This window comes from Macaca fascicularis, chromosome 19, assembly GCF_037993035.2.
Source record: "Macaca fascicularis isolate 582-1 chromosome 19, T2T-MFA8v1.1".
NCBI lineage: Eukaryota > Metazoa > Chordata > Mammalia > Primates > Cercopithecidae > Macaca > Macaca fascicularis.
This window is the reverse complement of record NC_088393.1, coordinates 54,743,980-54,765,842: the sequence shown is the minus strand read 5'-3', so window position 1 is coordinate 54,765,842 and position 21,863 is coordinate 54,743,980. Positions and strand designations below refer to the sequence as shown.

Here is a 21,863-nt window from a genome sequence, read left to right as displayed (position 1 = left end):
CCTGGGTGAGAGAGTGAGACCCTGTCTCAGAAACAACAACAGCAACAGCAGCAAGAAAAACAATCCTTGATTGCCCTAAACGTAATAAAAAGAAGAAATAAGAACATACTAAACTTACAATATGCATTTTATTATGCAGATGTGTGGAGCCAGCACCCCAGAACCCAAGGAGGTAACCAGATGTTTACACCTATACTATAGACAGTTCTAACACATTGAAAGCATGTGGACTGGTGTCCAATTACCAACAGCCATGTGCAATGTGATTTTTTTCACATGGTGGACAACCTTTGGCCAAGTTTTGAACAAAACACGATACAAGCTTCCCTCATTTTTTGTGGTAGTTGCACTTTCTGGAAGATTCTGAGGCCATTTGAAAACAAAAAGGACTTTGTATTTATAAGAGAGAGAGTTTTGGCCAGGGTTTTCACCTCCAAGTAAGGCTAAAATTTAGTTGGTCTGAACTAGTGTGGAAATACTGTTCTTTTTTGTTTGTTTGTTTTTGAGATGGAGTCTCGCTCTGTTGCCCAGGCTGGAGCGCAGTGACACGATCTCAGCTCACTGCAGCCTCTGCCTCCTGGGTTCAAGCAATTCTCCTGCTCAGCCTCCCGAGTAGCTGGGACTACAGGTGCCCACCACCACGCCTGGCTAATTTTTGTATTTTTAGTAGAGACGTGGTTTCACCATTTTGGCCAGGCTGGTCTCAAACTCCTGACCTTGTGATCCGCCCGCCTTGGCCTCCCAAAGTGCTGGGATTACAGGCGTGAGCCACCACACCTGGCCAATACTCGTTGTTAAAATACTGAAATACTTCTATTCTGGCTGGATGATAGTACAAGAGTAGTTGAGAAAGCACTAAAATTCAATATGTATTCAAATAAAAATGAATTAGTTCAGGTTAATTGTGACAGATCTTTGTCATATCATAACTTAAGGGATAATAAGGATTTTTGTTTTTTTGAGACAGGGTCTTACTCTGTTGCCCAGGCTGGAATGCAGTGGCATGATCATGGCTCACTGTAGCCTTGACCTCCTGGGCTCAGGTGATCCTCCCACCTCAGCATCCTGAGTAGCTGGGACTGCAGGTGTGTACCACCATGTCCAGCTAATTGTTGTATTTTAAGTAAAGACATGGTTTCGCCTTGTTGGCCAGGCTGGTCTTGAACTCCCGGCCTTAAGTGATCTGCCCGCCTCAGCCTCCCAAAGTGGTGGGATTACAGGCATGAGCCACCGCGCCTGGCCCCCAGGATGGTCTTGAACTCCTGGGCTCAAGCAATTCACCAGCCTCGGCCTTCCAAAGTGCTGGGATTAATGGTGTGTGCCACCACGCCCTGTTCAATTTTTGAAATGTTTCGTAGAGATGAAGGTCTCTCTATGTTGCCTGACCCCCAGGCTGGTTTCGAATTCCTGGCTTCAAGCCATCCTCCTTCCTTGGCCCCCCAAAGTGCTGGGATGACACTATGCCTGGCCTAAAATATTTTAAAAATTTATGCATACATTGACATATATTAACTTATAGGACAGTACCAGTGGCAAAACATTTTGAATATTACCCTTCCTTCCTGAATGTCCAGTGAGACATCTGGAAGCTGCATGAGACAAGGGATGATGCTGTACTGTGTGGAGATTCCTGAATATCATAAGACAGCTGCATCCCTGGACCACATCTCCCAAGAGCCAAGAGCAGCTTCCAGTCATGATGATAATGCAAATCATCCCCATACATTCCAGAATCCTCCCTGGGGACCTGCCAAGTCTCTTTGTGAACCATTTGTGGGTTCAGTGGTTAAAACCAGGGGTTGGGTTACAAGAAATCAGGCTTTGGATGTCTGAGACTCAGGAGACTGGGCCAAATAGTAATCTTCTCTTGCTGGTCTGTGAGGCCTCCTCCTCTGAGGAATGTACAATTGTGCAATATTACCAATCTCCCCAGTTTACAGGTTCAGAGAGGCAGTGACTTGCCTGAGATTACAAAGAAGGCAAGTGGCCAAGCCAGGATTCAAACCCAGCCAGACTCTGGACCCCTTTACCGCGAACACACTCCTGTGGGAGGAGCGATCTCATTGCTTCCATTTCCCAAATGCAAGGTGGGGTCGCAGAGACAGAGGTCAACAGAGGCCCTGGGAGGAGGTGGCAGCGCTGAGAAACCCAGTCCTCTCCAACCTCAGAGCCCATGTCTTTTCTTTTTTTTTTTTTTTTTGAGGGGGCTGGGGGATGGGATAATGCTCTGTTGCTGAGGCTGGAGTGCAGAGGTGCAATCAGAGCTCACTGCAGCCTTGATCTCCTAGGCTCAAGCAATCCTCCTGCCTCAGCCTCCCCAGTAGCTAGGACTACAGGTGCATGCCATCATGCCTGGCTGATATGATTTGGCTGTGTTCCCATCCAAATCTCATCTTGAATTGTAGTTCCCATAATCCCCTTGTGTCGTGGGAGGGACTGGATGGGAGGTAATTGAATCATGGGAGCGGTTACCTCCATGCTGTTCTCACGATAGTGAGTTCTCACGAGATCTAATGGTTTTATAAGGAGCTTTCCCCCCTTTTGCTTGGAACTTCTCTTTCCTGCCATCACAAGATGTGTTTTCTTCTCCTTCTGCCATGATTGTAAGTTTCATGAGGCCTCCCCAGCCATGCTGAACTGTGGGTTGATTAAACCTCTCCTCCTGTATAAATTACCCAGTCTCGGGTAGGTCTTTATTAGTAGCGTGAGAAGGGACTAATACAGTGGCTATTTTTTAATTCTTTTGTAGAGAAGGGATCTCACTATGTTGCCAAGGCTGGTCTCTAACTCTTGACCTTAAAGGATCCTCCAATCTTGGCCTCCTAAAATGCCAGGATTACAGGCATGAGCCACTGTGCCCAGTTCTTGCTTGTTTTTCACATTTTGCCTCTTATTTATTTTATTTATTACTTATAAATTTATTTTATTTTTTTGAGATGGAGTCTCACTTTGTTGCCCAGGCTGGGGTGCAGTGGCGTGATCTCAGCTCACTGCAAGCTCTGCCTCCCAGGTTCATGCCATTCTCCTGCCTCAGCCTCCCAAGTAGCTGGGACCACAGATGCCCACCACCACACCCGGCTAATTTTTTGTATTTTTAGTAGAGACGGAGTTTCACCATGTTAGCCAGGATGGTCTCAATCTCTTGACCTCAAGATCCGTCCGCCTTGGGCTCCCCCAAGTGTTGGGATGACAGGTGTGAGCCACCATGCCTGGCCTTATTTATTATTTTTAATTGAGAAGAGTCTTGCTCTATTGCTCAGGCTGGTCTCGAACTCCTGAGCTCAAGTGATCCTCCTGCCTCAGCCTCCCAAAGTGCTGGGATCAGAGGCATGAGCCACCGCGCCCGGCTAGCCTTTTTTTTTTTTTTTTTAAACCTGTGATCTTGAATGTTGGGTGCTCACACCTGGGCGTGCAAAACAAGTCATTGGGATGAGGCAAGAAACATAAGAAAACCCTATTCATATTCATAATTTTAAAACGGAATAATTTAAGCTTTATTACTAACATACAGATAAGTATCTGTATGTCTTTATGAATAAATATACACATATTGGGAATACATGCCCAAATACCATTTATTCTTAGGTGCATAATCAAATAAGGAAGGCTGCCATTGCTTTCACCTGCTAAGTGAGTCTCCAAGCCTCTCGTGGGGACCATGACTAGAGAGGGGCATACTGGGTAAGACAATTGTGGGCTCCAGAGCCTGACCACCTGGGTTCAAGCCCCCAATTTGCCCCTTCCTAAGCTGTCTGACCTTAAGCAAGTGACTTCACCATTCTGGCCTCAGCTTCCTCATCTGTATAATGAAAATAATAGCAGCTGTCACTTCAGAGGGCTGAGGTGAGGGACGCATCAGTTGATCCAACGGAAACACTGAGAATGGTGCCTGGTACCCAGCAGGTGCTCAGTAAGTGTGAGCTACGGTTATTGTCTGCCCTGCCGTGCAAGTGGGGAAATAGGTGCAGACAGCTGAAATAATGAGGTAATAATCATGAGTGGAGCTGAGATTCAGAAGTCTGTTCTTTTTCTTTTTTAAAAATAGAGACGGGGTCTTGGCGTGTTGACCAGGCTGGTCTAGAACTCCTGGGCTCAAGCGATCCTCCCACCTCGGCCGCCCAAAGTGCTGGGAATACAGGCGTGAGCCCCCGCGCCCGGTCCAGCACCCGGTTCTCGACGACAGCTGCACCTCGGAGCTCTGAGCATTTTCTCCTCTGCAAGACTGAAATACTTCTACTCAGTCTTGAATAGAATAGTTAAGAGTAGCATGCAGGTCACAGGGCTCTCTCAGGAGGGAAGGAGGTCGCAGTCCGAAAGAAGGGGAGGTGGTCACTGCTGTCCGCCTTCCACAGGGGCTTGGAGAGAAGTCCAAAGGCTGAAGAGAGTAGATGGCTATGGAACAGAGACCCTGGGCATACTGTCGCCCGGGCAGCCACAGTGGGCCACCAGGAGCGGGACCGGCGCGCCCTCTAGTGGCGGAAGCAATCCCTGCAGCCAAGGGTCCCGCATCCTGGAAGCTATTGAGGCACTGAGAAAGGGCGATGCTTCCCCAGGCTCACCTGGCTCATAAGCGATAGAGCCAGGATTTGAATCTTGCCAATCTGGCTCCAGAGCCTGCACTCTTTCTGTTTCCAAATCTCAGTCCCTGCCCTAGAGGGCAGGGCTCTTGGAATCTTGGGCAGGACACTTTTTTCGGGTCTGGGGCCCTGCTGGACCCTGCGGGACGGCGTGACATCCCTGGCTCCCTCCGTGACTGGGATGACCCAGAATGTCCCCACGCATATCCACGGCTCCCAGTGGGCATGACCATTTGAGAAATCTGGAGGTCGCTTCCCATCCTCCTCCTGGTGCTCTCCTCCTGCCAACGTCAGCCTTCTTTCATGCTCTCCCTCGAATTTCTTTCTTGGTCAGTTTCCCCCTTCCCTGTCTCCGCGACACCCCTCCACCCCTCACTGCTCACATAGAGCTTCTCCACATCCAGACAGACCCCCGAAAAACAAAGGCGAGGGTATCAGGGCTTCAGCCGCTTCCCGTCAGACTCAGCAGTGCCGGGTTGGGGTACTGGGGGTTCTCGATGACCCCGGGCCCGAACTTGAGCTCCAGGAAGCGGCGATAGTTGTTAGGCGCCTGCGCCACAAAGCCGGCAAAGGGCAGGGGCACCAGCGGCTGCAGGAAGTGCTCGGGGAACTCCACATCCTGCCGGTGGTCCAGCCACGTGTCCTTAGTCATGACGCCGTTGCGGGGGTAGAAGGGCCACAGGTCCACGTGGAGGTGGTTGCTTTCGCTATACTGCACGCGAAAAAAGTCGCCCTCGACCGCCTTCTCCCATACGAAGCCGCGCTCATCCACCACCGAGCCGGCCTCTGCCCCCCGCAGCTGCTCGCAGTTGCCCACGTCCTCCAAGTAGATGCCCAGGTCCACGTCGTAGTCCCACGGGATGATGTCCCCGTGGCGGGCGGCCCCCAGCAGTGAGCCGCCCTCCAGCCAGTAGCGCACACCCGCGGCCTCCAGCACGCCCACCACGTAGCGGGCGGTCTCGCGCAGTGCGCGCAAGCAGCAAGGGGGCGTCCAGCGCTCCTCATAGAGGTAGGCGGGTGTATCGCCCACCACGGTTCCGAAGCAGCGCGTGGTCTCCTTGTTGCAGCCGAACCACTCCAGCCGCCCGCCCTCCCAGCTCACTAGGCGGATGCCCAGTGCACGGAGCAGCGCTGCCCGCCGAGCGCGCCCCTCGCGCTCAGCCTTCCAGCGCGCGTGGGCCGTGGTCAGCGGGGGCTGGCGCGCCGCGGCGAAGGTCAAGTCCAGCAGCTGCACAGCCCAGCCGCGAAGGGAGGTCTGCAGGAAGAGGCTGGTGCCCACCGGCCGGGCCAGAGGTGCGGAGAGGTTGAAGAGGTCACGGGCGCGCAGGAGCACCACAGCATCTCCGTCCAGGGCGTCGCAGCGGGGCGCGGCGGGGGCTGCGCCATAGCGGGCGGTCCACTCTCGCAGGCTGACGTTCAGGGCCAGGCACCTGGCAGGGTTGGCCGTGGCGACGGGGGCAGCCACCAGGCGTGCCTTTCCCACGCGGAGCGCCTCTACCATGCGCTCCAGCTGGCCCGGTGCCTCAGCCCGTGCCCCGTCAGGTACCAGGGCCACGAACTCGGTGGTCACATAGGTCTCCGGGCGCGAGGCTGCGGCTGGCCGGTCCAGGGCAGGCTGGAGCAGCGCCAGACGAACGTTGGGGATGCGAGGCAGGGCCAGGGGCGGGTAGGGGAGCGTGTCGGCTGCCACCACCAAGGGCTGGGCCGGGTCTTGCTGCAGGAAGGAGTCCACCAGCTCGGGCACCGCGTTGTCAAATGCCTCGAACTCCCGCACCAGGACGGTGACGCGGGGGCCGGCAGCAGAGGCACGGCGGGGCCCCCGGGCCCGGGAATTCCTAGGCTGGTGCTGCAGCCAGGAGACATAGAAGAGGACCAGAAGGTTGAGGGTGATGGCGGCCGCCAGGGCAGCCTGGCAGCGGGTGAGCCGCATCGGGTCGAAGTCTGGAGCTAGCTGGGCCTCGAGGACATCCTGGGGAGGGGGATGAAAGGGAAGGCAGCAGCTGACTGTCAGAACCACCCGCTTCTGCCACCCTCAGCCTTTCCCCTTTGTACAGCTCTTTCTCAATTCCCTGTCTTCCCTATGGCTTCAGCTTTGACTTCCCCTTCTCCAGGAAGCACTCCGTGACCTCCCAGTCTGGGCCATGCACCAACTCTGGGTGTCCTCAGCCCCCTGGGTTCCCCCACCACAGCCTGACCACTCTAAGTCATCAGCGCTGGGGAAGAGGGTGTGTCCCTACTAGCATGCGAGACCCAGGAGGGTGGGACCTGAGCCTGGCTGGGTCACTGCTGGGTCCTCAAAACCAAAACAGAGCCAGATACACGTTAGGTGCTGGATGTTTTGTTTTGTTTTGTTTTTCCTTAAAGTGAATCACCTTCCCTTTGTCTTCATTCAGTGCCACCCTCTGCCTATTCTCTGTCAACTTATCCAGATTCAGGCTCAGTTTTAAACACCCTAAATCCATTCCCACTCTCATCTCCCTCTCTACCATTCCCTCCTCCAGGAAGCCACCCCCGATCTCCCCCTCCCTGCCCCTCAACACCCTGGCTCTGGCTCCAGGGTGAGGCTGATGCCACAGCTCTCAAGCCCCTCCCCTGCTGCCACCTCATATCCTCAAATCCTGTGCCATCCCATCATCTCCCTAATGGTCAGCCTGACAACTCTGATTTTGCATGAAAAGCCAGAAATATCTTTTAAAAATCAGAATTACCCAAATTTTAAAATGTTGGCCACTAATTAAGAATATTTTGGCGGGGCGCGATGGCTCACACCTATAATGCCAGCACTTTGGGAGGCCAAGGCGGGCGGATCACGAGGTCAGGAGATTGAGACCATCCTGGCTCACATGGTGAAACCCTGTCTCTACCAAAAATACAAAAAATTAGCCAGGCGTGGTGGTGGGCGCCTGTAGTCCCAGCTACTCGGGAGGCTGAGGCAGGAAAATGGTGTGAACCCGGGAGGCAGAGCTTGCAGTGAACTGAGATAGTGCCACTGCGCTCCAGCCTGGGCAACAGAGTGAGACTCTGCCTCAAAAAAAAAAAAAAAAAACTTTTTTTTTTTTTAACAGAATGAGTCAAACTAATAGAAACATGAAGTAGAATGACGGGTGTCGGGGTTGCGGGCAGGGGAATGGGGAGTTGTTTGATGGTACAGAGTTTCAGTTTGGGAAGATGAAAAGGTCCCAGAGGTTTGTCGGCACAATAATGTGAATGCACCTAACACGACTGAACTGTGTGCTGAAAAATGGTTAAGATGGTACATTTAATGTTATACGTATTTAATTAGAATTAAAAAAAAATTTTTAAGTAGGGTGCTGAAAAATATAAATGAAAAAAAGGTCAGGCTGGGCGTGGTGGCTCACGCCTGTAATCCCACAATTTGAGAGGACAAGGTGGGTGGATCACCTGAGGTCAAGAGTTTGAGACCAGCCTGGCCAACACGGTGAAACCCCATCTCTACTAAAAATACAAAAGTTAGCCAGGTGTGAGGGCGGGTGCCTGTAATCCCAGCTACTCAGGAGGCCGAGGCAGGAAATCACTTGAACCTGAGAGGTGGAGGTTGCAGTGAGCCGAGATGGCATCACTGCATTCCAGCCTGGGCGACAGAGCGAGACTCTGTCTTGAAAAAAAAAAAAAAAAAGAAAAAGAAAAACAAAATACAAGTGGGGTGGGCCAGGTACAGTGACTCATGCCTGTGATCCCAGCAATTTGGGAGGCCAAGGCAGGAGGATCACTTGAACCCGGGAGGTGGAGGTTACAGTGAGCTGAGATGGCACCATTGCACTACAGCCTGGGCGACAGAGCGAGACTTCGTCTCGGGAAAAAAAAAAATCGAAAAAACAAATTAAAAAAAGAAAAACAAAACAAAAGTGGGGTGGGCCAGGTACAGTGACTCACACCTGTGATCCCACCAATTTGGGAGGCCAAGGCAGGAGGATCGCTTGAGTCCAGGAGTTTGAGACCAACCTGAGTAAAATAAGGAGACTTCATCTCTACAAAAAACAAAAAATTAGCTGGGTGCGGTGCTACTCACCTATGGTCCCAACCACTCAGGATGCTGAGGTGGGGAATGGCTTGAGCCAGTGAGCCATGATCATGCCACTGCACTCAGCCTGGACAAGAGTGAGACCCTGTCTCAAAAAACCCAACAACAAAAAAGTGGGGTAGCTTGCATCAAAAGAGGCTGCCAACCTTAGGACACTCCCCTCCACATTCATTGGCCACACCCTCAAGCACCAGATGGCGCTGTCTCCTTGTCCCCACCGTGACTTTGAAAGTTTGGCTGGCGGGTCTCCAGCACAGGTGGTGTAGCTCTGGGTTCCAAGCAGATGATCAAATAAAGTGTCCCCATGATGACTTTTTGTAGGTTTCTGTCCTTCCTAGAGAGAGGGGACATCCAGCTAACCTCCCTATGTCCTAAATCCTCTGTCCCCTCCTCCCCATTTCCACAGCTCCCTCTTCAACCAGGTCCACCCACATTCCCATCCAACCTCCCCCTGGTCTCCTGGCAATTCCTCTCCTCGTGATAGCCAGAGGAGTCTTCCTAAAGCACAAGTCGGGCCTCTCCTTCCCCTGCTCTCAACTTGCCATGGCTCCCCAGTGCCCAGGGGAGAAAGCGGAAGCTTCTTCTGACATTCCCCTTGTCTGCTCCCCATTCCGCCCTCGTCTCTTGCCATGCTTTCCCCAACCTATATGCTTAAGTTGCCCTGAACATTTTCTCAAACTGCTCTTATTTCTTTTCTTTTCTTTCTTTTCTTCTTTTTTTTTTTTGAGATGGAATCTTCCTCTGTTGCCAAGGCTGTAGTGCAGTGGCAGTGATCTCATCTCACTGCAACCTCCTGGGTTCAAGCAATTCTCCTGCCTCAGCCTCCCGAGTAGCAGGGACTACAGGTGTATGCCACACCTGGTTAATTTTATATATATATATATATATTTTTTTTTTTTTTAGATGAAGTTTCACTTTTGTTGCTCAGGGTGAAGTGCAATGACGCCATCTCGGCTCACCGCAACCTGTGCCTCCCAGGTTCAAGTGATTCTCCTGCCTCAGCCTCCCGAGTAGCTGGGATTACAGGCATGCGCCATCACATCTGGCTAATTTTGTGCTTTTAGTAGAGACGGCGTTTCTCCATGTTGGTTAGGCTAGTGTCGAACTCCTGACCTCAGGTGATCCACCCACCTCGGCCTCCCAAAGTGCTGGGATTACAGGCGTGAGCCACTGCGCCCAGCCAAAAACAATTTTTTTTTTTTGAGACAGAGTCTCACTCTATTGCCAGGCTGGAATGGAGTGAGGTGGTGTGCTCTTGGCTCACTGCAACCTCCACCTCCCGGGTTCAAGTGATTCTCCTGCCTCAGCCTCCCGAGTAGCTGGGACTACAGGAGTGTGCCACCATGCCCGGCTAAGTTTTGTATTTTTAGTAGAGATGAGTTTTCACCATGTTGGCCAGAAGGTCTCAATCTCTTGACCTCATGATCTGCCCACTTTGGCCTCCCAAATTTTTGGGATTACAGGCGTAAGCCACTGCACCCGGCCAAAACAATTTTTGTTTTTAAAGGGACAGCGTCTTGCTTTGCTGACAAAAAACAAACAAAACTAGCTGGACGTGATGGCTTTTGCACCTGTAGTCCCAGTTACTTGGGAGGCTGAGGTGGGAAGATCACTTGAGCTGGGGAAGTCGAGGGTGCAGTAAGCCATGATGGCACCACTGCACTCCAGCCCGGGCAATAGAGTGAGACCTTATCCGTTTTTGAAATGGAGTCTTGCTCTGTTGCCCAAGTTGGAACGCAGTGGTGTAATCTCAGCTCACCACAACCTCCGCCTCCCAGGTTCAAGCGATTCTCCTGCCTCAGCCTCCTGAGTAGCTGGGATTATAGGCACCCACTGCCATGCCCAGCTAATTTGTTGCATTTTTAGTAGAGACAGGGTTTCACATGTTGGTCAGGCTGGTCTCCAACTCCTGACCTCGTGATCTGATCGCCTCGGCCTCCCAAAGTGCTGGGATTACAGGCATGAGCCACTGAGCTCGGCTTTTTTTTTTTTTTTTTTTTTAAGCATCTCCCTATCACCCATGTACTTCCTATACCCCATTCCTGCCTTATTTTGCTCCCCTGGTAGTTGTCACGTGGGTTTTACTTAGTCTGTTTGTTGCCAGAATCATCATGGAGGGCAGGGATCTGTTTTCCCTACTGTATCCCCAGAGCACAGCTCAGTGCCTGGCACATAGCAGGTGCTCGATAAATATGTGTTGAATGAATGAGTGACTTGAATTATTAACATAGGGAACGTGGGCTGGGTGTGGTGGTTCGCTCCTGTAATCCAAGAACTATAGGAAGCTGAGGCAGGAGGATCGCTTGAGCTCAGGAGTTCAAGACTAGCCCGGGCAACATAGTGGAACCCTGTCTCTACAAAAAATACAAAAATTAGCCAGGCATGGTGGAACCTACCTGTGGTCTCAGCTACTTAGAAGGGAGTCTGAGGTGGGAGGGTCCCTTGAGCCGAGGAGGTAGAGGCTGCAGTGAGCTGTGATCCAGCCACTGCACTCCAGCCTGGGCGACAGAGTGAGACCCTGTCTCAAAAAAGAAAGACAGGAACCTCTGGCTCAGAGAGATGGGAAGGGTGCAGGGATGAGAACCCAGGTCTCCGCTTCCGAGGCCCTGGCTCTTGCCACACTGTCTGACTGACTCTGGGTCGGCCAGGAGGTGCCCAGCAGGGCAGAGGACAGCAGCCAGGTCCTGGCTACCCTCAGGCCCACCACGGACCTTGGCCCTTGCAGACCAGACACCAGTGGGTTTGATGGCCAGATAAGGAGGTGCCACCTGCTGGTGAGGATGTGAGGGAAGCTGAGGCGGGGAAAGGAATCATCCAGCACCCTGACAAAGCCACGCAGACTTCACCACCTCTAAGGGCTACAAACCCCTTCGTTGGGGCAAAGTGGATGCAATGATGATTTTGAAGGTCTGAATGTTCTAAATTTTTCTGAATCAGGAGGATAATAATAACAATTCTAGCAGCTCACCCTGTGCCAGGCCCTGTTCTAAGCACTTTATGCATATTCACTTATTTAATCCTCACGTTAGGATCACATTTAAAAATGGAAACCAGTTGATGCGGTGGTTCACGCCTGTGATCCCAGCACTTTGGGAGGATGAGGCGGGGGGAGATTGCTTGAGTCTGGGATTTTGAGACCAGCGTGGACTGGTAAGACCCCATCTCTACACAAAAATTAAAAAATTAGCCGGGCATGGTGGTGCGCGCCTCTAGTCCCAGCTACTCTGGTGGCTGAAGTCGAAGGATTTCTTGAGCCTAGGAGGCAGAGGCTGCAGTGAGTCGAGACTTTGCCACTGCACTCCAGCCTGTGTGACAGTGACACAGTGAGACCTTATCTCAAAAGAAAAAAAAAAAGGAAATAAAGGCACACAGAGTTAAAGAGTTAAGTCTCTGGGCAACAAGAGTGCCCAGAGTTGTCTTAAAGAGTTAAGTCTCTTTAACTCTCTGTCAAGCTCACACAATGGGAAGTAGTGGACCCAAGAGTTGATCCAAGAAGCTGGCTACAGAGCTGTGCTTTAAACCAATAAACTTTGCCTTCTCTCTTGGGTTCTTTCTGAAGCCCTGACTCTCAACCCATCTTTGGTGAGCCTTCCCCAGCCCTAACCTGACAGGTGCTTTCAAAGCTTGGCTGTGGCACATTAATAAATTAATTCAACTCGGTAACTCAACAAACTCAAGTATTCTTTGTAGTGGACCCTGTGTTTTGAGGATACAGAATGAATGAGGTACTCATTAGGTCAGCCCTCCAGAAGACAGAAAGAAGACTGACAGGGCCACCTGTGGTGGCTCACACCTGTAATCTCAGTACTTTCAGAGGCCCAGGCGGTCGGATCACCTGAGGTCAGGAGTTAGAGACCAGCCTGGGCAACATGTGAAACCCCCTCTCTATCAAAAAATACAAAGATTAGCTGGGCATGGTGGTGTGCACCTGTAATCCCAACTACTGGGGAGGCTGAGGTGTGAGAATCACTTGAACTCGGGAGGCGGAGGTTGCAATGAGCCAAGATTGATCCACTGCACTCCAGCCTGGGCGAGACCTTGTCCCAAAAAAAAAAAAAAAAAAAAAAGACGGACAAAAACCATACAACTTACAGACAGGGCAAGAAACCAGCAAGGGGCGCAAGAGTAGAAACAAGGGGCTTGCCTTAGAAATGGTAGTCAGAGCCGGAGAGGACAGTTAAGCTGAGAACTTACTTGTCTCTCCAGTCCCCACAAAACAATGTAAATGAATCAAAATTCTCTTCAGGCCTTGGGTTCACGGGGTCTGAGCTGTGATTTGGCCTGAGCCTTAGTTCCTGCATCTGTGGAATGGGAATGTGACGGTTAGAAAAAAATGAGAGGTCTGGGCGCGGTGGCTCATGCCTGTAAATTCTAGCACTTTGGGAGGCCGAGGCAGGTGGATCACGAGGTCAGGAGTTCGAGACCAGCCTGGCCAACAAGGTGAAACCCCGTCTCTACTAAAAATACAAAACATTAGCCAGGCGTGGTGGCGGGCGCCTGTAATCCCAGCTACTCGGGAGGCTGAGGCAGGAGAATCACTTGAACCTAGGAGGTGGAGGCTGCAGTGAGCTGTGACCGTACCCCTGCATTCCAGTCTGGGCAACAGAGGAAGACTCTGTCTCAAAAAAAAAAAAAAAAGAAAAGGAAAAAAAGAAAAGAAAAAAATGAGAGACATGGGAAAGCCTTAGGAAATAAGGGAAGGGCAGTTTCCATGAGAATGCGGGTGACACTGAGGGATTTTTTACCTCCTAGGTTGCAGGCTGGGGGAGTTCCAGGAGGGCAGTTCCAGCCCAGCTGAGCTGCACTCCTGAGAGGAGAACCAGAAAACCCCAAATTAGCCATTTCTGTACAATAGAGCACAATTTCATCTTATCCACAATAGTGGCAAGAGAAAGGTCAGGGAATCCTTTCTCTTGAAGTCCCATAATCTCAGGCACCACCTGGGGTGTCTCAGGAGTGGGGTGGGGTGAATGGGAGGGATGTCAGTTATTACAGCAACCTATAACCATCCCTCTAGCATGAATGTGTCCAGAAAAGGTAGGGCTAGAAGCCAACAGAAGCTGTTACCATGACAACCCCCTCCCTAGACACACTCCACCTCTCAGAGATTCTTAAAACATCCCCTGGCCAGGGGTGATGGCTCACACCTGTAATTCCAGTACTTTGGGAGGCTGAGGCGGGCCTAAGGCTGATCACCTGAGGTCGGAGTTCAAGACCAGCCTGACCAACATGGAGAAACCCCGTCTCTACTAAAAAAAAAAAAAATTAAAGCCGGGCGCGGTGGCTCAAGCCTGTAATCCCAGCACTTTGGGAGGCTGAGACGGGCGGATCACAAGGTCAGGAGATCGAGACCATCCTGGCTAACACGGTGAAACCCCGTCTCTACTAAAAAATACAAAAAAAGCTAGCCGGGCGAGGTGGCGGGCGCCTGTAGTCCCAGCTACTCGGGAGGCTGAGGCAGGAGAATGGCGTGAACCCGGGAGGCGGAGCTTGCAGTGAGCTGAGATCCGGCCACTGCACTCCGGCCCGGGTGACAGAGCGAGACTCCATCTCAAAAAAAAAAAAAAAAAAAAAAAAAAAAAAAAAAAAAAAAAAATTAGCCAGGCGTGGTGGCACATGCCTGTAATCCCAGCTACTCAGGAGGCTGAGGCAGGAGAACGGCTTGAACCAGGGAGGCAGGGGTTGTGGTGAGCCGAGATCGGGCCATTGCATCCCAGCCTGGGCAACAAGAGTGAAACTCCGTCTCCAAAAAAAAAAAAAAAAAAAAAAAATTCCCCTCCTTGGTTGGGCTTGGTTCCTAGGGTCACTCGAAGGGGGCTTCTCTATTACCATAGTAACCAGGCCTTGACCTTGCCTGTTTCTCGTCCCCCAGAGGATGGTCCAGGCCCTGTAACCATAGCAACTGCCCCTCAGCAGAGCATCTCCTCCTCTAAATAAAAACACCTGGTTGGTTTGGTGCATGGGCCTCCCACAATGGGAAGGGGAAGACGGTTACCATGGTAATGCCAACTAGGTGGCTATGGGGGAGGGGCTGGGGAAGAGGTGCTTCTCTTAGAGATCAGCGTCTTTGGGGCTGGGGTACTTTCTACCTGAAGGCTAGGTGTGGGGGGTTGCCATAGTAACCAATGAGGAAAGGAGCAGAAGGACCACCAGGGACTTAGGTTACCTTAGCAACCTTCTCCTGGTGCAGAGTCCGAAGAGGTTTGGGGCTCCATAACCACAAAGGTGGAAGGGAGGGGAAGGCTGTCCCCCACCAACTCGCCCCCACCAATGGGGAAAGGTTACCATGACAACCGACCTGGACAGGAATCAGAGAGGATGGGGCCACTGCTGGTCGCCCTTTCTCTCAGAGTAAAAGTAATTGTCCAGGAGAGTGATGTTTGGGTGTGGAAGGGGTAAGGCTCTTTTTCTGGGGCGGAGTAGGAGGAGGGGGGCAGAAAGTGGCCCCTTCCTCAGTCTCACTCCAGCGAGGGGGACCGTCGTGCGGGGTCTGGGTCTCCCTCGCCCTCCTCGGGGCGCGATCTCCCTCTCGCCGCCCCCCGCGCGGGCACGCTAGCCCTTGGGGTCGACCCGGGTGGGCGAGGCTCGTGCCCGGCCTCGAGCTCGCCACCAGCCCCTCTTCCCACTGTCCTCCGTCAGGCGCGCGCGCGGTGGTGGTGTGTGTGGTGCGGGGGGGGGGTGGGGGGTGTTGGAGCGCCCGCGCAGGCGCGCGAAGCACAGCGGGCGCGCGGGCCGGCCCCGGGGCCTCCATGATGGAGGAGCGAGCGGCCGCCGCGGTCGCCGCCGCCGCCTCCTCCTGCCGTCCGCTCGGCTCAGGCGCGGGCCCTGGCCCCACTGGGGCGGCCCCGGTCTCCGCCCCAGCCCCCGGGCCGGGCCCGGCAGGTAAGGGAGGCGGCGGCGGAGGCAGCCCTGGGCCCACGGCGGGCCCGGAGCCCCTGAGCCTGCCGGGGATCCTGCACTTTATCCAGCACGAGTGGGCGCGCTTTGAAGCCGAGAAAGCCCGCTGGGAGGCCGAGCGCGCCGAGTTACAGGTGAGCGCCGTCCCGGGACCCCCGACCCCCCAACCCCACCCGGCCCGGCCCGGCCCGGCCTCACCCGCCGCCGCCGCCGCCGCCATCTTGGAGCAATGGCCGCCGGGACGGCCGGGGGGGGGCGGGAGGGGACCGCGACGGTCCCGGAGGGCGAGTGAGGGGCCGTTCGAGGGGTGTCCTGAGGGCACCCCGGGTGGGAGGGGACCGGGACGGCCCGAGGTGGGAGTGGAGGGACCGGGAGTGGGAGGGATCACCGGGACCGGCCGAGAGAGAGGGGCCGAGGTACCAGAACTGGCTGGGAGTGGGACTGGGACTGGAACTGAGCGCGCCGGCCGCGGGGCTCCTGAGAGAGGCGACTCGGGCCCTGGAGGGGAGCCCAAGAGAACTCGGGAAAGGGTGTGGAGAGGAGCTGGAGGGGTCTGGGAAAGACCTGAGTGGTCTCCTGTGGGAGTGAGCAGAAGCTCGGCGGGCGCAGAGGGACCCCCGACCCCGGCCCTAGCCAGGTGCAGGTGGGAAGTAGAAGCGTCCGAGGGGGGACTTGGGACACGCTGGGAAAGAGCGGATCCAGACCGGGAACCGGGAGGAGTTAGGGAGAGGAAGTCCGGGAGCCTGAGATGGATGTGTTTCGGGGCGACTGGACAGTGGGCACGGAAGGGTGGCTGTGTAAGGACCCGAGAGGTGGGAAGAGAGTTTCGAGGGGTCCAGGATGAAGGTGTGTGCCTTTCCCTCTTAGGGGAAACTTTGGGGATCCCGGGCGTGTGTGGCTGCAGAGTGCAGGGAAGGGATCTTTGGAGTGGAAGTGTGGACAGAGCAGGAGATGTACCCTAGGAGCCTGGGTGGGAGAACTTGAGAGTGGAAGTTCCACTTGGGGGTGTGCAGGAGTGGGCGCGATGGCACTGAGATGGGACGTGTGTGTAGGATGTAGGAAGAGAACCCTGAACTGGAGTGTGGGGGTGTCGGGCATGTCCAGTATGGAGGTGAGGGTCCTGGGATGGTGCCAATGAGGACGAGTTAGGTGTTACCCTGGGGTGATGCTTTAGGGGGGAGAATTTTGTAGAGCCCGAAGGCAACATGAGGAGGCATCTCAGAGAGAACGGGGGTAGGGTGGGGTTGGGGGGAAGGAGATATGTTTGTGGAAGTCCTGGGAAAAGACCCCATGGTTTGTGGGGTAGCTTGGGACAGGGATGTGCTCCGGGCTGATGTATGGAAGAGTCTGAAGAGTTGGGCTGGGGTTTGTGACCTCGTGGAGCATCAGGTCCATTGGCAGTGACTGGAGGATCATGGAGATGTCCGGATTTGAAGGGATTAGGAATGGCCCACTGGAGGTCTGAAGATTCTTGGACTGGGTTATTATTAGCAGAAATTGTCAGTACTTTTCTGCTAGTATTCCTTGTAGCAGCCCACGTTTCCCCTTCCGATTTGCCGTTTTCTATCTAGTGGAAGCTGGCACCCAAATAAATAACTGATGAGAATTTTGTTGGTAGGGATGGGGTGCGGTGGTTCATGCCTGTAATCCCAGCACTTAGGGAGGCTGAGGTGGGAGGATCCCTTGAGCCCAGGAGTTCCAGGCCAGCCTGGCCAACATAGCAAGACCTCATCTCTACAAAAAAGTACAAAAATTAGCCGGGCGTGGTGATGTGCACCTGTAGTCCCGGCTACTCAGGAGGCTGAGGTGGGAGGATTGCTTGAACCCCGGAGGTTGAGGCTGCAGTGAGCCATGATTGCACCACTGCACTCCAGCCTGGGCGAAAGAGTGAGATCCTATCTCAGAAAACAACAACAACAAAAACGGTATTTTGTTCGTAGGATGAGTAAAGACCTCAAGTAACTCTCCCCCTGCCCTCACTTGTGGTGGCTGAGGCTTGGAGCTGGGGTGGGAGCAGAATCCTTATGTAACTGCTCTCACTTGTGTCCCACTCTCTACTTCCGAAGCTCTTTCCCAGCATACATCTCATCAGATCTTCTCAGTGCCCCGTGATGTAGGCAGAGGCAGTGTCATTACCTCACTCAGCAATAACGGCACCAGCTGCAATTTAGTGAGCACATACCATGTCTGGGGCTGTGTATCAAGTACTGTAGATACGAGCTGTCATTTCATTCTTATGGCCTTCTGGAAGGGTAAAGGATATTCCCCCTGCCTTTAAAAAAAAATCACGAGGAAATGGAAGTTTTGAGAGGGTGATTTATCGAGGATCCCAGCAGATGAGCAGAAGGGCTTGTCTGTGGACCTTTTTTTTTTTTCTTTTGAGACAGTCTCACTCTGTCACCCAGGCTGGAGTGCAGTGGCATGATCTCGGCTCATTGCAACCACTGCCTCCCAGTTGCAAGCAATTCTCCTGCCTCAGCCTCCCAAGTAGCTGGGATTACAGGTGTGCACCACCACGCCTGGCTGATTTTTGTATTTTTAGTAGAGATGGGGGTTTTGCCACGTTGGTCAGGCTGGTTTTGAACTCCCGGCCGCCAGAGATCCACCTGCCTCGGCCTCCCAAAGTGCTGTGATTACAGGTGTAAGCCACCATGCCCGACCGTCGGTGGACTTTTAAGCACATGTTCTGTACCTCTCTGCTACCCAGTACAGTTGAGAAAATTGGTTCAGGCAAGCGTAGTAGCCTCCCCAGGGTCACCCAAGCAGTCATAGCAGAGCTTGGACTGAATCTTAGCCTCTGGGATGTTGCACCAGTGCACTGCACAGCACCCACCACACCATCTTCTCATCCTGGAGGCTGATGAGAGAAAAGATGTTTATCCCCTCACTTAATGACCCTTCTTGGAGTTTGAGAGGAACTAGTGTCTGGCATGGTGCCAGCACTGTCACTTTGCACTTTTGTTTTCTTTTATTGTTACATTAGTAAAAATTCAGACATCTCAGAGGGGTGTGTGTGTGTGTGTGTGTGTGTGTGTGTGTGTGTGTATACACATATATATGTGAGTGAAAAAGGAAAGTTTCTTCTCTTCATCCCTTTCTTGCTCTTCTGTCCCGAGAGAAAAGAGTTATTGTGTTTGTGTAATAGATGAACTGCTGCTGTATGTATCATTCTGTGACATAATGTGTTTTGGTTTTCTTTCATATCAGCACAGAGAACTCTTTCTTACACTTTTTCATAGCTGCATAGAGTCCCATGGGATGTTTACACCATAGCTGATTGAGTGTGACCCTGTTTGGTGGACTTTTAGATTTTTTCTAGTTTTTCTCCCCATCAGACATGGCTGCAGTGAGTACCCCTTATTCATGTGCGAGTGTGAAGCAGAACAGATGAGTGGAATAGTAGAATGGATGTATTTATGAAACAGTGATTGGGCTGGGTGCGGTGGCTCGCGCCTGGAATCCCAGCACTTTGGGAGGCTGAGGCAGGTGGATCACGAGGTCTGGAGTTCAAGACCAGCATGGCCAGTATGGTGAAACCCTGTCTCTACTAAAAATACAAAAATTAGTCAGATGTGGTGGCAGGCGCCTGTAGTCCCAGCTGCTCGGGAGGCTGAGGCAGGAGAATCACTTGTACCCGGGAAGCGGAAGTTGCAGTGATCCGAGATCACACCACTGCACTCCAGCCTGGGTGACAGAGCGAGATGCCATCTCAAAAAAAAAGAAAAGAAAAAGAAACAGGGATTGACTCTGCCATGTTGACCCACCAGTTTACTCTCCCATCAGCGGCACCTCTTTTACACACCTTTACTTGAACACTTAGCGCTAACAGACAGTGTGACTTCCCCCGTGAGATCCCTTAAGACCTGGGCAGTGTCAGATTTTCCTGATGGACTCTGAATAACTTTTCTGTGAAGAGCTTAATACAGCTGCTCCTAGCAGAAGACCTGCCGTGCGACCCTGTTTAGTACACGTGTGTTGAATGGCAGGGAAGGCAGCCCCTCGGGAGGTCCTGGCAGTAGGCGTCGTAAGTTTGGAGCAGGAAGGTGGTGGAGCTTCAGTCTGATAATGAGCAGGCATTTGCTAGGTGGGGGATTCTGAGAAGTAGGTGATGCGGTTTCTGCCCATCCGAAACTTCCAGGCTGGCAGAGGAAGCTTGTTTGTGCAGGGGACCGCAGAGCTGTAGATGTTCATGCACAGTTGATTGTGTGGCTCTGCCCCTGTTCTGTGGCAACTCTGAGAGGGGAAGCTTTTTGAGGATAGGAGGGACATTTGAATGAGGGATCTGAACTGGAGATTTGTATAGGAGCAGTGACAGGGAGCTGCAGTGAGTGCGGTGCCAGCAGAGAATGTGCGGAGCTGTCCCCTCCGCACTCCAGCTTCCTGGGGGCTCATCCCTGCCAGCAGCTGTTGAAGCTTGGGAAGGAGCCCCTTAGGAGATGCAGGGCTAGGTGGCACGAAACGGGAACTCCTCCCAGGGAGCTGGGACAGGAAGCAGCGAATTCAGAGAGGCATCAGCTCCTGGGAGGACTGAATTGCTAGGACTCCTCTGAAGCCTTTAGATGTTGCCTTGCTGGGAATAGCTGGAGGGGCGGAGAGGCAGTAGCTGCCAGGTATCAGAGGGTTTTGGGGGCACGTGCTCTGTGGCTCTGGCCAGAGGGAGTGGCAGTGGGTGGGTGTGATGAGCAGTGGTGAGCGGCACTTCCAGATCCCGAATCGACCCTCAGGCCTACCACAGCCCTTGGCACTTGCAGACCAGGCAGCCAGTGGGGACTGCTGGCATCTGCAGCGAGGGAAGGACTGGCCACTGATGCTTCCCGTTTTTGTTGGGTTTCCACCTCCCTGAGACGCTCCAACCACATCTTTCTGGTTCTGTTTCCAGAGGCACTGGAAAAGGGACAGCAAAGCAGAGTGGGCGGCTGAGACCCTTACATCCTCATTAGGAGGAGGGAGACCATGGCCCAATGAGGCAGCAGAGGGATGAAGGGGGAACCCAACCAGTGACAAGTCTGGGTGGGATGCCCAACTCCGCCTCCCGCCCCCACAGATAGACCTCCAGTGTGCCCCTGTCCTAGTCCAGGCCACTGCCGTTCTGTCCTGGGATTTCTGGGACTGCCCTCATCTGTGATGGGGGTCTCTGTGTCCAGCTCTGCCGCTCTCCTGCTCCCTCGTCAGTTCTCCATGTTTTAGCTGGGGCTGCCCTTGTAACATGCGAATCGGTTACCTCTCTCTACTTAAAACCCTTCCATGGCTTCCCTGAGCCTTTTACACATTCTGAAGCAGCCATCCTGGCCTTTTTAGAGTTCCTTAAGCCCACTGTGCTGCTCTTGCCTGCATCCTCTGCCAGCAGGGCCCTTCCCTCCCCTGGCTAACTTCTCTTCAGCTTGAGGCCTTAGCTGAACTGTCGCCTCTTGTCCCTCCTCCCATAGCATCCTTCACTCCCACAACGGGGTCTAGTCACATTGCGTGTGAGCTGCTGCTCATGTCTGTCTCCTGCACGGGACTGAGCCCTGTGGGTGCAGGAACCACGTGGCTCCTCTGTTATTGCCCAGTGTCTTACTGGGGCACCTCATGCGTGTGGGCAATCACCAAACAGTGGCAGGTGTTGACCAAGGTGTAGGTTCCCAGCAGGCTGAACTGCCCAGGGAGGTTGAGGAATCAATCACCAAAGCCCAGGAGGGCAGGGAAGAGAGTGAGGAGGAAAGTCAGAGCTTGTCTTTGGTGGTCGGTCCGCCTCTTCTCACACCTTCTCCAGTGATTCAGAGAGTAGATTTGGGGGACCGAGAAGATACATGAAGGACAGAAACTCACGCTTTAGAGATGTTGATGTCAGATAAGTAGTTTCCCTATCTGGCCTTGGATGTTTATATACATATGTATTGGTAAAAAGTGTTAAGAGGGAAAAAAAAATCCCATTTTCGAAGCGGACAGATGAGGTTCTTTTCTATAAAGTAACTGGTGACATGTATTTCTTTTTTTTTTGAGACAAAGTCTCGACCTGTCACCCAGGCTGGAGTGCAGTAGCACGATCTTGGCTCACTGCAACCTCCACCTCCCAGGTTCAAGTGAGTCTCCTGCCTCAGCCTCCCAAGTAGCTGGGACTTCAGGTGTGTACCACCACACCTGGCTAAGTTTTTTGTATTTTTAGTAGAGATGGGGTTTCACCATGTTGCCCAGGCTGGTCTCGAACTCCTGACCTCAAGTCATCTGCCCACCTCAACCTCCCAAAGGGCTGGGATTATAGGTGTGAGCCACTGTGCCTGGCCAATCCACAGACATTTCTACTTGATCTGGGGTCTCCAAGGGATCCTGCCTCCTGTAAGGAACTGGGCCCATTTTGGATTTGCAGA

The 21,863-nt window shown here is 53.0% G+C and overlaps 2 protein-coding genes across 11 annotated transcripts in view; one reads left to right on the top strand and one right to left on the bottom strand.

Moving 5' to 3' along the window:
* Positions 1 to 3,470: 3,470 nt before the first annotated feature.
* On the bottom strand, positions 3,471 to 15,751 carry FKRP (fukutin related protein). 7 transcript variants are annotated; one of them, XM_005589666.5, is made up of 4 exons: positions 15,715 to 15,751; positions 13,365 to 13,426; positions 12,814 to 12,920; positions 3,471 to 6,546 (listed from the first exon to the last, which is right to left on the bottom strand). In XM_005589666.5, the coding sequence occupies exon 4, from the start codon at positions 6,505 to 6,507 to the stop codon at positions 5,020 to 5,022; it is 1,488 nt and encodes a 495-aa protein (XP_005589723.1). In that variant the 5' UTR covers positions 6,508 to 6,546; positions 12,814 to 12,920; positions 13,365 to 13,426; positions 15,715 to 15,751; the 3' UTR covers positions 3,471 to 5,019. The 7 variants fall into 7 exon arrangements, with proteins under 7 accessions (XP_005589723.1, XP_065390734.1, XP_045235873.1 ...); XM_065534662.2 differs by lacking the exon at positions 12,814 to 12,920 and adding an exon at positions 8,608 to 8,704; XM_045379938.3 differs by lacking the exon at positions 15,715 to 15,751 and adding an exon at positions 14,786 to 14,879.
* Positions 15,338 to 21,863, top strand: part of STRN4 (striatin 4) — a 27,138-nt gene continuing 20,612 nt past the window's right edge. For all 4 annotated transcript variants that reach the window (XM_045379936.2, XM_045379935.2, XM_074023978.1 and 1 more), the window contains exon 1: positions 15,338 to 15,650. In XM_045379936.2, coding sequence (XP_045235871.1) covers positions 15,369 to 15,650 — 282 coding nt within the window. In that variant the 5' untranslated portion in view covers positions 15,338 to 15,368. The remainder of the gene's footprint in view (positions 15,651 to 21,863) is intronic.

Bases quoted from the DNA above. Each gene is read 5' to 3' on its own strand.
- FKRP (XM_005589666.5), bottom strand. From the start codon at position 6,507: ATGCGGCTCACCCGCTGCCAGGCTGCCCTGGCGGCCGCCATCACCCTC.